The sequence below is a fragment of the Nipponia nippon genome, unplaced genomic scaffold, assembly GCF_047370975.1.
Source record: "Nipponia nippon isolate SJK-2023a ecotype South Korea unplaced genomic scaffold, ASM4737097v1 scaffold_2, whole genome shotgun sequence".
NCBI lineage: Eukaryota > Metazoa > Chordata > Aves > Pelecaniformes > Threskiornithidae > Nipponia > Nipponia nippon.
In genome coordinates, this window is record NW_028262336.1 from 119622568 (window position 1) to 119637174 (window position 14607).

Genomic DNA, 14607 nt, shown 5'->3' on the forward strand with positions numbered 1-14607 from the left:
AAATCGTGAATGTCAGTTGTATGGACTACATTGAATCTGATGGACTGAAATCTTTAAAACACTTTGCTGCTTTATGTTGCTATTGCATGTATTGGGTCTGGCTGGGGCAGAGTTAACTTTCTCAGTAGCAGCCCATGCAGTGCTGTGCTCTGCATTTGTAGCCAGAAGGGTGTTGATACCACACCAAAGTTTTGGCTACTGGGGAGTAGTGCTCCACAGCATGAAGGCTGTCTCTCCAGTGCCCCCACAAAGGCCAGTAGGCTGGGGAGGGGTTGAGAGGGGACACAGCCAGGACAGCCGACCTCAGCTGACGACAGAGATACTGATGTTGTGCTCAGCAATAACAGCTGAAAGGAAAGGAGGAGGGGGGGATTACGTTACCATAAAGAATAAATCTTCTGTTTATGCTTTGCTTTCACACATGACCTTTGCTTTTTTCCACTAAACTGCCTTTATCTCGATCCACAAGTTTTGCATCTAATGCAAATATGGTGAAGGGTCTGGAGCACAAGTCTTATGAGGAGCGGCTGAGGGAGCTGGGGCTGTTTAGGCTGGAGAAGAGGAGGCTGAGGGGAGACCTTATCGCTCTCTACAGCTACCTGAAAGGAGGTTGTAGCGAGGTGGGGGTCAATCCCTTCTCCCAAGTAACAAGCGATAGGACAAGAGGAAACGGCCTCAAGTTGCTCCAGGGCAGGTTTAGGTTGGATATTAGGAAAAACTTCTTCACCGAAAGGGTGGTCAGGCACTGGAACAAGCTGCCCAGGGAAGTGGTTGAGTCCCCATCCCTGGAGGTATTTAAAAGAAGAGTAGATGTGGTGCTTAGGGACATGGTTTAGTGGTGGACTTGGCAGTGCTGGGTTAACAGTTGGACTTGATGATCTTAAGGGTCTTTTCCAACCTTAACGATTCTATGTTTCTAATTTTCTCCCCCTGTCCTGCAAATGAGCGGCTTGGTGGATACGTGGCAACCCCCCAAGGTCAACCTGCCACACTAAATTAAACCTGTTTTGTTATGAAGACTTAAATTGTCTAGTTTCTTGTTTCACTAAGGTCTGAAGGGGACTCTCTCTGTTAATGTTGCAGGCACATCCTAGCCAAAGATTTTAGCAGAGTATATAGGATTAATAGGAATCTTATCAAAGGCTCTTTCTACCTTTTTCACAACTTTTTCAGTCAACTGTCAGATTCACAGCGGCTTTGTTTATAGTGCAGCAGTTGCTAAATTGTTTTGTATAGAAGATAAAGATGGCATCCTTCACTTCAGGGGGAAAAATGTAACCTGGCGTGTGTACAAAGGCTGGACTATAAACAGGTACTTTGAATCGTTAATGTGATTTCTTACACAAAGCGGTAAGATGCTCAGAAATTCAACCTTATTTCTCAGAGATCACACTGGATAGTTTTTGAAAAGTCACTCCTCGCTCATGTGATTTCCAATCCACCTGCCCCAGGAAAGCTCGAAATTTCAGGAAAGCTTGAAATTTCAGCAAAGCCACGGCAGGGAAAGAAAAATTGTTCCCAGGGAAATGGCGGGGGTGGTGCACAATCTGCTGTGTATTTAAAAAGAAAAAAAGCATTATTCCTTTTTTTTGAATGCTTCCAAATTGTATTTTTTAGTGTGTCTGGGTGATTTATTTTTTTTTTATATTCCTCTTATAACCTTTTTTTCCAGCAAGCCTGTTTTCTAATTTATTGTAGTTTTGTTGAGTGCTATTGCAGAGATATTTTTGATGAATTTTTTTGATTACCTGAATTCATGAGCTCTATAGCTTTATTTCAAACGTTTTCTAAATACGGCGAGGAGAAAGCAGCCTGAGTGGTTCACTGGGAGAGTCACAAGCATCTTCTGCAAGTGTTGTTTTCACCAGTGAGTGACCAGCTTATATTACAAGCTTTTCAGATAATGGTCTTTTGATGGTTAAATAAAGCCTTTTACGTACAAAACCGGCTCTGGCCGGGGTTGGCTGACACCCCCCAAGCAGAGGGGCAGCGCCTTACCTGCGTACTCGTGGAGGGGCACGTTTTTTTCTGCTGCTGCTGAGGATTTGTGGTTCTTGGTCTGCTGATACCGATTTTGGATTTCCTCCTGTGTTTTTGGGGGGAAGGCACAGGGAACACACAGGCTGCCGTCCCGTCAGTGCTTGGGTCCAGCGTACAGCTGCCTGTTGCTTTGGATGCTGGACTCGCTGCGCTGGGACATCCCTTCCCGTCCTCTGCCCCATATAGCCACCTCTTCGTAATTACCTCTCTATTTCCACAAACCCTAGAAAGCACAGTTTCACATCAAACTTTTTCTTCCCTTAGCCAAGAGGAAATCCCTGCCAAGGGAAAGCTTAAGTATTTCTCTGTCTCTCTGAGGGACAAAAAGTCTTTGGAAAAATACTGTGAGTGCAGTAAGCCAGCTTGTTAGTCACAGTTCATCTGTTACCCCCTGTTCTGTGCTGTGACATAGGCTGAAACTTGCCTGCCAGACCTTTAAAACTGAGCTTAAATTTGAACTGTGTCCTGGCAGAGAGCAGAGCTGCCACACACGCTGCTGGTTTATAAACAGCACAGAATTTGCATGGGCTTGGCTGCTCATAGAGAAAAAGGATGCTGACGACTGGAGAGATTGCTTTGCCTTCCTCACAGATGTGCTGAGCTTGGAGTAGAGAGCGGGACTGCGTGGAAAAGCAGCGCGTCAGAGCAGAGATAATGTCATGCAGCCCAATGGCTGCAGGAGACCCCGGCTCGGGGCTCGCCTGGGGGTATAAAGCTGTCTGAAGGAGCAAGAGCAGCGGCAAGCCGAGCGGGAGAGAAGCCCGCTGCAGGAGGCAGGAGCGTCCGCCCGCTCCTGCTGCCTGCGCGCCGTGTTTGCAGCCCCAACGCGCGCCTGGGCTGAGCGAGGGGAGGACGGCTCTCCCGGCACACGGCGTGGGCTCTGCTCCCTCGCAAATCTGCTATTTCCAAATTGGAGGAGCATAGCGGCGTTTCGGAGATGTTGTCCTGTTTTGTCTGGCTCTCCCTCCCCGACTTGGTTAATGCCTTTGCGAGCCCAGGAAAGTTAGCCCTCAACGGGAGCCTGGAGAAGACTTTTGTAATCCCAAACATCTCGGGTTTCTTTTCCTGGGATAACAACAGCCTGGCCGACTGGCAGAGCTTTGTGGGCAGGAGCCGGTATGGAGCGGAGTCGCAGAGCGTCACGGTGAAAGCCCTGCTCGTCACAGCGTACTCCTTCATCATCGTCTTCTCCCTCTTCGGCAACGTCCTGGTCTGTCACGTCATCATCAAGACCAAGCGCGTGTACTCCGCCACCAGCTTGTTCATCGTGAACCTGGCTGTAGCCGATATCATGATCACACTTCTCAACACGCCGTTCACACTGGTAAGGCTGCGGCAGAGGTGCCACAAAGGCATCGCAGTTACTGCGGTGGCCTGTTCTTCTTTACGCTGCTATAGGCAGTGCATGAACGTCCTGCAGGTACCTGTATAGTCCAAATTACAGCGATTGGCATTATCTTTGGAAAACTCCACGTGCCTTTTTCTTCTCTAATTCCTATTATGTAGTTGAAGATCTGAAATTTTCCATTTGTTAAAAGTGGCCCTGATAGCACTTGAACAATAATAACCTCACAGTGATTACTTAGTACTTCGTAGCATCTGGTCTTTTTTTTCCTTCCCTTCTCTGAAGTATTTCCAAGGTAATACTATGAACCTCTTGAAAAAAAGATTAATGCTCACCGTCATTTTACAAGCTGTGTTGAAAAGCTGAAGTTTGCTTTGAAGTAAGGTAAGGTGTACAGGGCAGCCCTATCCTGTAAGGAGGACTTAAAAAGGGAAAAATTAATCTACTGTCTCAATAATTAGACTACAGAAGGACACACTGTGAATAAAACAGAACAAGCATCTTTGGTACTGCTCTGCTGTATTGTCCTGGAGGATATTGCTGCGCCACTGAGCAGCACTAACCTACCTCTTCAGGGTTCAGAAGCCAGAAGATTATACAATTATACAAAGAACCTGCTATTTTAAAAATATCTATCTTTTACATAGCACAAGGAATTATGTGCCAGAGGTGTTTCAGATATCTGTAAGCATGTGGAGGTTGGGGGAGTGCACAAAACTAATGGTAATCTGGTTTTAGGCTCGTTTTGTGAACAGTACCTGGATATTCGGGAAGGGGATGTGCCATGTCAGCAGGTTTGCGCAGTACTGCTCCCTCCACGTCTCTGCCTTGACCCTCGCAGCCATTGCCGTGGACAGGCACCAGGTGAGAGCTCTCCAAAGCGGACAGGCGGAAAGCTTGGGAGGGCATAATTAAAATGAGAAGGGATGATCCCATGGCCTTTCCTTCTCAGCTCCCAGATTAACGTAAGATGCATGAGGAGCTGACAGTGTAGGGGAGCAGCTCTTGCTGTCGGGTGGAAAGAATAGTTTCAAGCCCACAGCAAGATGTGAGACTGGAGATGTCCACTGCCTTGCGATCGCTTCCAGCTGGGGAATGGGAGCTTTTCTGCAGTGGGTAATCCAGTAGCTCTCAAATGAGGAGAAAGTCCAAGATCCTGATAGGAATTCATGTGGGCAGCCCTCCGCTGGGGTGGTCTGTCTGGCCCATGGAGGAACAGGGTCATGGACGCAGGGACGTCCCGGTTACCTTCCGCAGCTCTGTCTCCCTTTGCTCTGGGATGTCTCACCCCTTGTTACCCCAAATACTGGAGAGCTGGCTGCACCACACTGGTGTTCGTCACAGGCAGAGCTGTGGCTTGCTGTTGGTAATGGGCTCAAAACTGAGGACACTCAGGCATTTTCAGTTTGGAGCCACCCAACCACCACGCAACCACCACGCAAAACAGGGCAGTACAGTTGACATTTTCTGCTAGAAAGCTTCTAAGTTTCCAGAAAATGCTCTGGCTGTCAGAAGCATCCCCAGGGAGGTCTAGTTAAATCACAAACCCATGGCTCTTCAGGTCACCAATACTGAAGAGTCTGAGACTATTTTCTCTTTTTTTTTTTTTTTTTTCTTTTGCTATTAAGTAAATTGAACCTGGAAATGAACATGTGTGCAAGACCCGCCAGTACCCAGTTCTCCCCACCTAGGTGCAAATACTGAAATGAGAGGGTAGGACTGGGATCTGACTTCACCCATTTGCGTGGTGGAAAAATCCAGGCTTTCATGTACAGCTTATAGTCAATGGGAGCTGGGTGAAGACAGTACTACTTGCATGCTAAATTTCCACTTTAAGTAATAGATTTAAGGCTGGAAGATTACATGAAAAAATGATACAATTATTTCCTGAAATGGCATAAGCCTGAACACCGTTCTATTTTGCCCAGGTTATAATGCACCCTTTGAAACCTCGCATATCGACTGCAAAAGGTGTTATCTACATCTCTGTAATCTGGATCATGGCAACTTGTTTTTCCCTACCACATGCTATCTACCAAAAACTCTTTACCTTTGAATACAGGTAAGGATACGCTTTGCTTTCCTCCACAGTCTCCCTGGACGCCAAACTCTCAGTGGCCATACTTTCACATCTTCTACTGAAAGCCCTGAACTTACATTGAGGTCAGCCAAATATGGACCTAGTCTGTAATTTTCATCAGATTCCTTTTGCAATGGCTGATATTCTGTTCTTGTTTCTGTTTTTAATTATTTTATCTTTATTCTGTCACACTAATCACATGAAATAGGCTAAGAAGTTAGAGGATCTGGCCTGGACCCTCTATTTCTGTATGCTGGCATTTTATATGATGTACCAATCTCACCTGTTTGGGCAGACCAGGAATGGGGAAAAACCTAACAACCCTGGGATAATGACAGAACCTGCCTCAGCTGCTTGTTCCATAACATGCTGTCACGATCCTTAATATTTGGGAAGTGCTTTAATGAAGGAAAGGTCCTTAGTATGTGCAGAGACTGTGTTTCTGTTTGTCAAAGGACAAAGAATAAAACCCTACTTCTGTGCAGCTGGAAATCTTGTAGTTGATGAAGTTCATAAAATTATCATAAGGTCATGAATGCCCACGAGAAATTATCACCAAGTTGTTCACAGGCTGCTCCATGGCTCAAATCCTTGGACAGCAGAGGTCCGCTTAAGTGACACGTGCGCATAAATGAAGGGTCTGCCTCCAGGTTTTACGGCAGGAGCCCTCTCCCTCCTGCCCCCTTGTTTCTGATATCCTTGTCCCACAGTGCCCGGCCGTACGTGCTCTCACCCCCTGTCTGGCATCTCCATTTGCAGTGAGGAAGTCACCCGGTGCCTGTGTCTGCCGGATTTCCCCGAGCCTGCTGACCTCTTTTGGAAATACCTCGACTTAACAACCTTCATTTTGCTCTATGTCCTGCCCCTTCTGATCATCTCTGCTGCCTATGTGACAGTGGCCAAGAAGCTCTGGCTGCGCAACGTCATCGGGGAAGTCACCACTGAGCAGTACTTTGCCCTTCGCAAAAAGAATAAGAAGACCATAAAGATGCTGATGCTTGTTGTCATCCTCTTCGCAGTCTGCTGGTTTCCCTTAAATTGCTACGTCGTCCTCCTCTCCAGCCAGACCATCCACACCAACAATGCCCTGTACTTCGCCTTTCACTGGTTCGCAATGAGCAGCACCTGCTACAACCCCTTCATCTACTGCTGGCTCAATGACAGCTTCCGATCAGAACTGAAGGCTTTGCTCAACGTGTGCAGAAAACCTCCCAGACCTGCAGAACAGAGGCTTCCCTCCACGGTCCCATCCTACCGACTGGCTTGGCCAGAAAATGGCAACTTCACGAGGTTGCAGGTCTCCCATGTCCTTCCATCAGCCTCCAACATCCAGTCAGGAAAGACAGACATCTCTGCAGTTGAGCCGATAGTAGCTGTGAGCTAAACGGTGGCCCTGGGAAATCTATAAGGACTGCACACAGATTTGGCTAGAGCTAAAATGGTGGGAAGGTGTGGAGCTCTGGTCTACTTAGGGACTGTGCAAATACACATGATAAAACCAAGAAGGAGGTTCTGCGGGAGGCAGCATGAAAGAGCTGGATGTTTGATGCAGGCTGATGATAACGGCGTGGAGGCCCTAACGGGGAGAAAGAAAACTCTTCCCAGGAACTCTCTCTCTTTGTCAAGTTGGCTTCGGATCAGCTTGCAGGACAAGATTCTCTGCGCGTGTGTTGCTGTTAACTGCATGACTAAGCCTTTTTACCACTGGGGCTGTGTGTGTGTTTTGCTGGTAGTTAAACACTAAAGCAACAATCTAATTGCATCGGGCCTCCCTCCCCCCTTGTCTAAGTCCCTTAGGATCAACATGGAAATCATCGAGACGTAGACCTTTAGGTTGCTGGCTTAGATCCCGTGCAACTGGATAGGAAGGCATCCCTTCTGAACTGGGGCCTGACAGGTCAAGGTCTGTTCAGAATGAATGAACAGATATATGTCACAATCCATTTTTTTGTGGAAATACCATCAGAGAGGCAGAGGGTAAAATGGTCCTTGATAAACAGAGCAGTCTCTTACATCACAGGCACTTTTTCTAAGGTAGAGTTGAAGCAAAACAGATGCCTATTCTTTACATAAGTAGATGGCAAACACCAACCTGTCTGCTCAGCATCCGTTGCAAGTGCTAAATCACACAGAGATTTTCTTTCCTAAGATAAAGTCATGAATATTCAGAAAGCTTTTCTTCGAATAGAGAACTAAAACCCCAAAAGCTACTTTGGAGAATGTTGGACATATCATCCACAGTTGGAGAACGGGTAATTAAACACTACTCTGAGTTTGGACTATGACCTTTTGATCAGAGCATCTCTGCATTATTGTCAAGTGGCAGCTAAAGGATCCCACAGTTTGACTTTTTAATTTGCCTTTGAATGTTGCTCTCTTACCTTGTAAAGCACCTGGGTACTTCTCAGGTCAGACATTTGGGACATTTCATCCCAACTAAGATGTTAGCTCTCTGGAATCAGTTCATAAATGAACTGCTTTGAGAGAACAGATTATATCTGTGATAGCAAGTAATAAAAGTGGAACATTTCTCTGTGAGATATCCTCTGGTGATTGCACAATTTTGGCGCATTTAAAGTCAAGTGAGATGCATCCTTCTTGGGGTGGCTAAGAAAACTGATGTGGCTGCAGCTGTCTGGAGTAGTTTGCAGAACTTAATGTTCTTAACAGAAGAAAATCTCAGAGAATCATAGAATGGTTTGGGTTGGAAGGGACCTTAAAGTTCATCTAGGTCCAGCCCTCCTGCCATGGATAGGGACACCTTCCACCAGACCAGGTTCCTCAAAGCCTCAACCAACCTGGCCTTGAGCACTTCCAGGGAGGGGGCATCAGACCAACACTACTGTGGCTCCATCCTTCAGCATCACCTGCTGGCTGGGGAGAGCTGGGTGAGCACAGGGCTGGGCGACTCTCCTCAGAAAACTAAAGCCAGGCATTTTCAAAGTGTCATTCTGCTGTTGTCCGTCTTATCAAAGAAGAGAGAGAAAAATTTTCTTTTGCATTTTGGATTCATCTTTTTATGCTTTAACGCTTTGTTTTTTTCTCTCACGTCTTTTCTTTTTTTCTTTTTTCCATTGAGTCTGTAGCTTAAAAAACTCAAGCACAAATACTTACTTCAGTTGTGATTATTCTGTTTGTTGTCTGACAACGACTCAATTGAATTAGATGTCCAAAGTTTCTTTCTTGCCCATAAATCATTGCTTTCAGAGTGTTTTCAGAGTTTTGTCTGAATGGTGTCTTTGATTTGTGATACTCATCATCATCAAACACAGGCAGGAGTTTACGCTCTGCGCATCGCCCAAGCACAAGACTGATCAGACACCGAAGGGCCTAAAACTTTGAGGGCAAAAAGTCTCAGTTCCCCTGCCGGAGAAGGACACGCTGCCATGGTAGCTCTTGCATCAGCTGTCATCCCATCATTCTAGGGACTCCTGGGACATCACTATGGCTGGTGCACGGACCTTGGTCCTGCTGGCCTTGCTGGATATACTGGGAGCTCCATCTGAGGGAGATTTTGGTGTGAGAGAGGTTGCAGGTTAATGGTCGATTGGAGCTGATGGACAGCCTGGCAGCAGAGGTGAGCCTCAGGTGATGCTCTGCCTACCCAACGCTTTAATACAGCTTTGCCGAGCCAGAACCATTTGGACTGAGCCATATTTTTCATCGGAGGCCTTTTTTTCCCTTTCAATGAATACGGTGCAGTTGTTTTCAAGCACATACATATGTTATAATGGATCCTGCAGCTAGATCCTTGTATTTAGCTTTGTCTGGGACCAGGTGCTCATAGATTGAACCCAGTAAGATGTTCTTTCTGAAGCTGAAGATCGTAAGATTCACCATCTTTGGGTGCAGTTATCGTCCTTCAAACAGCTACATGTGTAGAACCTTGCTGTAACTCCAGTAGACAAAATCCTCAAATCCCTGGTCAAATGCTCCAGGTGGGTCTGAGCAGGGCCCCTGCAGTTACAGCTCCGGACCCTGCACCCCTGTGCTGGGTGGAAAACCATTCTCCTCCAGGCTCTGCCCAATTCTGGATCTGGGCACAGATGGGATGTAAGAAGTGCCTGAAGCTGTTTGATTTAATCACAGAGAACAGGAGGGGCGGACCTGGTAAAAAGAAAAGAAGAGGCAGATTGGACAGTGAGCCTGCCCAGGAATGAACTAGTTAGTGTCCAGTGGCCAGCAGAGGTACAAGCTTTAGAGAGAACAGGACAGAAACGTGCAGGAGAAGGACATGATTAAAGCACTAGAAATGGTGCCCTTGAAAACTGTACATAATACACTGTGCTACAATGTACTTAACGTGGTACAGGGCAATTTCTGATGAGCACTTCCTAATTAGCTATCTTTCATTTTCTTCATAGCTGATCTGGGATTCTGGAGAAACATTTTGCATTCTTCGGCGCTGCTGAAATCAGTGGGGGTTGTTCTCTGAGCACACAAAGGGCAGTGTGATGCAAACTATTCCAAAACATCACATCCTGGGCAATTTAAATTGGGCATCCAGGCTTCATGGGTATTTTTTCATTCTACCCCGGCTCTGTTGCAGAACAGATCTTTTAAAATGTGAATACAGCCATTGGTGTGTAAACTGCATTTAGATGCCACCTCGGTGAGTGTGAAGGGATGGTCTGAGTGATGGTAAAATGAGATATGTGTACAAGGTGAAGATTATCTTCTTTCATTTTACCTTTTGTGTGTGTTTGCCTGCTGCAGCTGGACTTCTTGCTACCTTTTGAATTTTGGTCTTGTGCAGTGCTTTGAAACAGGTGGTTTAGTAGCTAACCTTAGAAAGACAGATCTGTAAGAACAAGCCTGTGGGGGACTTTGGTGTGAGAAGCTGGGAATATAGTGAATCAGAGCTAAACGTGAGGCGTTATGGAAAGGGGAGGTCATTTTGGTTTATCTGACTTTCTAAGCAAGTCAGCCGTCCCCACTCCCACCCTCATACCCACGTCCTCCGAAGCACCAAGACCTCTGTGTGTGTCCAGGTGGCTGGGCCAGGCTACTGACTCCTCATTAGGTCTTTTGGGTTCCTTTTTGTTGACAACGATGAACTAGATTTTGGACGGATGTTTTATAGTCTTCAAGACTCAACAATTATTATTGTTATCTTTTCCCTCAAAACCTTGCCTGCTTCTGCTTCCATAAATCTTAGACAAGGCCTGATGGTTTTTTTCCCTCCTTTTCAGTGTTTTTATAGATACAGACTGTCCTCCTGCTGGGGTGAAGGAAGAGCAATGGTACAGGTGATGTGCTGTGACCTTGTGGCCATCCTCCTGTCATCACACCACAGGTCTTCTGCTAGCAGCTTTACCAGAGCATAGCTCTCTGGCCCTGGGGCAGTGTGTTCCCCAGAGCTCACCAGTTTGACTGCTATCAGCCATGTCCTCGGTTATCAGTGTAGGTCATTCTTTTGAACCCGGCTCAGTTGTTTCCTCTGGAGCTTTCACACACGTGCCTCTGGAGCAGGCAGCGAACACGGCAGAACGGTTTTTGCTGGATAACAGAGTACCCAAGGCACTGAACAGCTGCTCGTTGCAGGAGATCCACACAGCCTGAGAACAGGAGTTTTGTAGAAAAAAGAATTGTATTGAGAGAATGCATCATCTGGCATATGAATAAGGGAACTGAATTCAGTTCACACGGATAAAGTTAATGCTGGCATCTCCAAAACCTTGACTGGCTGGCTCTGCAACTTTCATGGTTTAAAGAGTGCTGTGTTTTTTCTGTTCACAAGTGAAATTATTTGTATTGACAATACTGTTTTCTTATTTTTCTATTTCCTTGAAAAATGTCATAAGGTAACAGGCCTATGAAAATTAACTTACAAGTTCTATGACTTCATGAATGTTAATTCTCTGTTTCTAACAATGTTCCTAGTGTTTTATTCATTTTCTCCATGTAGAATTATGCAGAGACCTTGAAAAGGAACAAAGACAATGCCAGGCTTATTTGGCAGCTTGTGCTATTCTGAATAGCACTCAGGGAAAAGAAATCCTTGAAGCCTTTCTTGCACTTGTTGATGTCAGATGAGGTTTTTAGCTTCCAGCTTTTCATTCCCTCCCTCTTTCTCTCCTTCCCTCCCTCCCTTGAGGCTCTTGTCCCTAGGCCCGTGGCCCATGGCACCACTATTGGTGTTGTGACGCTTTCTAGCATCAGTGCTGTGAAGATAAAATGTACCCTCAGTCCAGGGCTTTACAGCTTTGCAAGTAAAGCCTTTTCTAAGCATTTAAGCTAAATCATCACTTTTGCAAATGAATTTGGTGCCTTCTTTTTCATGTCCTTTGTGAAGAGCTGTATTTCACTATTTTTTCCTTTGAGAAGACTTTTCTTACTTCTCCCCACTCTCCTCTACAAAAATCAGAGCTCTTCCAGCTTGCCCTTGCAGATGCCATTTTCTAAGCCTCTAAGCCTTCTAAGCTTAATTGATATGAAAAAACGCTAAATTGCCTGTAGATCAGTTGCTTCTACTTTGGTTTTGACTGATGAAATATAAACTCCATCTGGGATTCCCCTGTAAAAACAGAACAGGGAGGGAAGGAAGGGAAAGGGAATTGCTTGCTGACACTACTCTTTCCTATGAGTCCCAGGGGCACCAGTTGATGCCAGTGCCGAGCATCCAGTGGTCACTCAGGGCTGGCCTCTTATGTGTCATTTCCAGGGTGTCATAAAAGCATATCTAGTCATGATGGAGACTGAAAGTGCAATGTGACTCCTGCAGAACAGGTCTATAACTTTGCTAGCTGAAGTGCTGCAGTTATCCCCAGACGTAAATGTAAGATGGACAGGAGAAGCACAAGTCTGCTCCCTGCAGCCCCACAACCCCTTCCCTGTCTCTGGCCTGAGGAGAGGAAGGGGGCAATGACTCACCAAGACCAACGAATGATTGGTTTTGTTTGAGAAGCCCTTGGTGCTGGTGCAGCTACTGGATTAGCCCACATTGCCCTTTTGCTGGGTTTTGCTGCATGCACCGCTAGCGTCCGGGGCCTTTGGCTTTCCTGGGCTGGAAAAAAAACCAGTTAATCTCCCTGGAGACAACCTCCCTGAAGTATAGATACAGTAACTGTGAGACTGTAGAGACAGGACAAGACAATGGGAAAAGATTTATTATTAAGAATAATATATAACTTATTATTATTTAGAATCATAGAATCAGAATTGCCAAGGTTGGAAAAGACCCTTAAGATCATCGAGTCCAACCATTAACCCAGCACTGCCAAGTCCATCATTAAACCATGTCCTCGAGCACCACATCTATCCATTCTTTAAATACCTATAGGGATGGAGACTCAACCACTTCCCTGGGCAGCCTGTTCCAGTGCCTGACTACCCTTTCAGTGAAGAAGTTTTGCCTAATATCCAACCTAAACTTCCCCTGGTGCAGCTTGAGGCCGTTTCTTCTCATCCTATCGCTTGTTGCTTGGGAGAAGAGGCCGACCCCCACCTCGCTACAGCCTCCTTTCAAGTAGTTGTAGAAAGCAATAAGGTCTCCCCTCAGCCTCCTCTTCTCCAGACTAAACAACCTCAGCTCCCTCAGCCGCTCCTCATAAGACTTGTGCTCTAGGCCCTTCACCAGCTTCGTTGCCCTTCTCTGGACACGCTCCAGCACCTCGATGTCCTTCTTGTAGTGAGGGGCCCAACACTGAACACAGTACTCGAGGTGCAGCCTCACCAGTGCTGAGTACAGGGGCACTATCACCTCCCTGGTCCTGCTGGCCACACTATTCCTGATACAGGCCAGGATGCCGTTGGCCCTCTTGGCCACCTGGGCACACTGCTGGCTCATGTTCAGGCAGCTGTCAACCAACACCCCCAGGTCCTTTTCTGCCAGGCAGCTCTTCAGCCACTCCTCCCCCAGCCTGTAGCGTTGCATGGGGTTGTTGTGACCCAAGTGCAGGACCCGGCACTGAGCCTTGTTGAATCTCATACAGTTGGCCCCGGCCCATCGGTCCAGCCTGTCCAGGTCCCTCTGTAGGGCCTTCCTACCCTCCAGCAGATCGACACTCCCACCCAACTTGGTGTTTATTCCTATAATAATTTATTTTTATCTTTGTGACACTCGTATTCGTTTGGTACCTAGCATTTATACCTTCTCTAGTATACCCCATGTTGGGGTCCAACCACGTTGCCTGCAGCTGCACTGTTTGGAAGGCAGGTGCAAGCAGGGCAATGCCCATGGGTTGGAGCTTGGCTGTGAGGCAGCCTTGGCAGAGCAGCAACAGAGGACACGGCATCTGTGACCCATTGCAAACCACGGGTCACAGATGTGAAGCACACCGCCCCAGAGAGCCTGCATAACTGATAAATCTGGATGTATGAATGAGAAGGAGGGAAGTCCCAGCCCTGGTGTAAAATGGCTGGTACAGGAGGTATAACATGGTGTGGTGAAGTAGTAGATGGAGCAGAAGCAGCCTCCTGTATGTCAACTGGACTGTGGCTGTGCTGACAGGGATGTATGGGCACTTCTGATTTGGGTAGTTGCTTTAGCATGTAGCTTGATAGGTGTGGACTTACCAGGTACAGATGTCTAGCTGTCCTCCTGTGGAGCTGCTGCGAAGGGATCGTTCTCCTCCGCAGAAGCAGCTCCTACCGCAGGCTGAACATCTGAGCTTCTTCTCAGGCAGCCTTCCTCCAAATCTTGGTTCAGTGAAAATGCAGCTGGTGCTGTGTTTTTTACACCAGCACTTCACTTACAGATTCTTAGCAGGTAGGGAAAATCTCTCTTAAACACCTTAAAAAAGGTGTTACAGTAGAAGGGTAGCTAAGAAATGGAAAGGAGAGGAGTTAGTTGTCATCATTTCAAGAGTGAGAAATACAGAGGTATGATAACTAAGTGTTTGAATCAGAAAAGACAAACATGGATATTAAAAAGGACTCTCAGGAGCATTTAAACCTAAAATTTAGGCTGAATAAAATGTTCAATACAGTTCTGTTAAGTAATAACCACCCTTGTGTTTTTGCCACTTGGGAGCAGAGAAGCACAGGATTTTCAAAAGCATAAAAGCTGTTTTAGAAACCCAAATGCAACTTATTTTCAGCCACTTCAGCATGGAATGAACAAGTAGGTAATACTATGATGCTGACATGTATCTTCTCAGCATTCAGCAGACGCCACAAGAATTGGTACTGTGACCAATAC

General features: G+C 46.4%; 1 protein-coding gene across 2 annotated transcripts; it reads left to right on the plus strand.

Moving 5' to 3' along the window:
• The first annotated feature begins 172 nt into the window (after positions 1 to 172).
• Positions 173 to 11286, plus strand: GPR83 (G protein-coupled receptor 83). 2 transcript variants are annotated; one of them, XR_015704448.1, is made up of 5 exons: positions 173 to 3364; positions 4124 to 4249; positions 5314 to 5447; positions 6225 to 9042; positions 10658 to 11286. XR_015704448.1 is itself a non-coding variant. In XM_009470363.2 (4 exons), the coding sequence occupies exons 1-4, from the start codon at positions 2978 to 2980 to the stop codon at positions 6847 to 6849; spliced, it is 1272 nt and encodes a 423-aa protein (XP_009468638.2). In that variant the 5' UTR covers positions 173 to 2977; the 3' UTR covers positions 6850 to 9800. The 2 variants fall into 2 exon arrangements, 1 of the variants encoding a protein (XP_009468638.2); XM_009470363.2 differs by lacking the exon at positions 10658 to 11286 and having other exon boundaries at positions 6225 to 9800.
• The last annotated feature ends 3321 nt before the right edge of the window (positions 11287 to 14607 follow it).

Excerpts from the sequence above, each read along its gene's own strand:
- GPR83 (XM_009470363.2), top strand. The coding sequence starts at position 2,978 with ATGTTGTCCTGTTTTGTCTGGCTCTCCCTCCCCGACTTGGTTAATGCC. Across the intron at positions 4,250-5,313 it reads TTGCCGTGGACAGGCACCAG|GTTATAATGCACCCTTTGAA; the intron begins GTGAGAGCTCTC and ends TATTTTGCCCAG. Across the intron at positions 5,448-6,224 it reads CTCTTTACCTTTGAATACAG|TGAGGAAGTCACCCGGTGCC; the intron begins GTAAGGATACGC and ends CTCCATTTGCAG.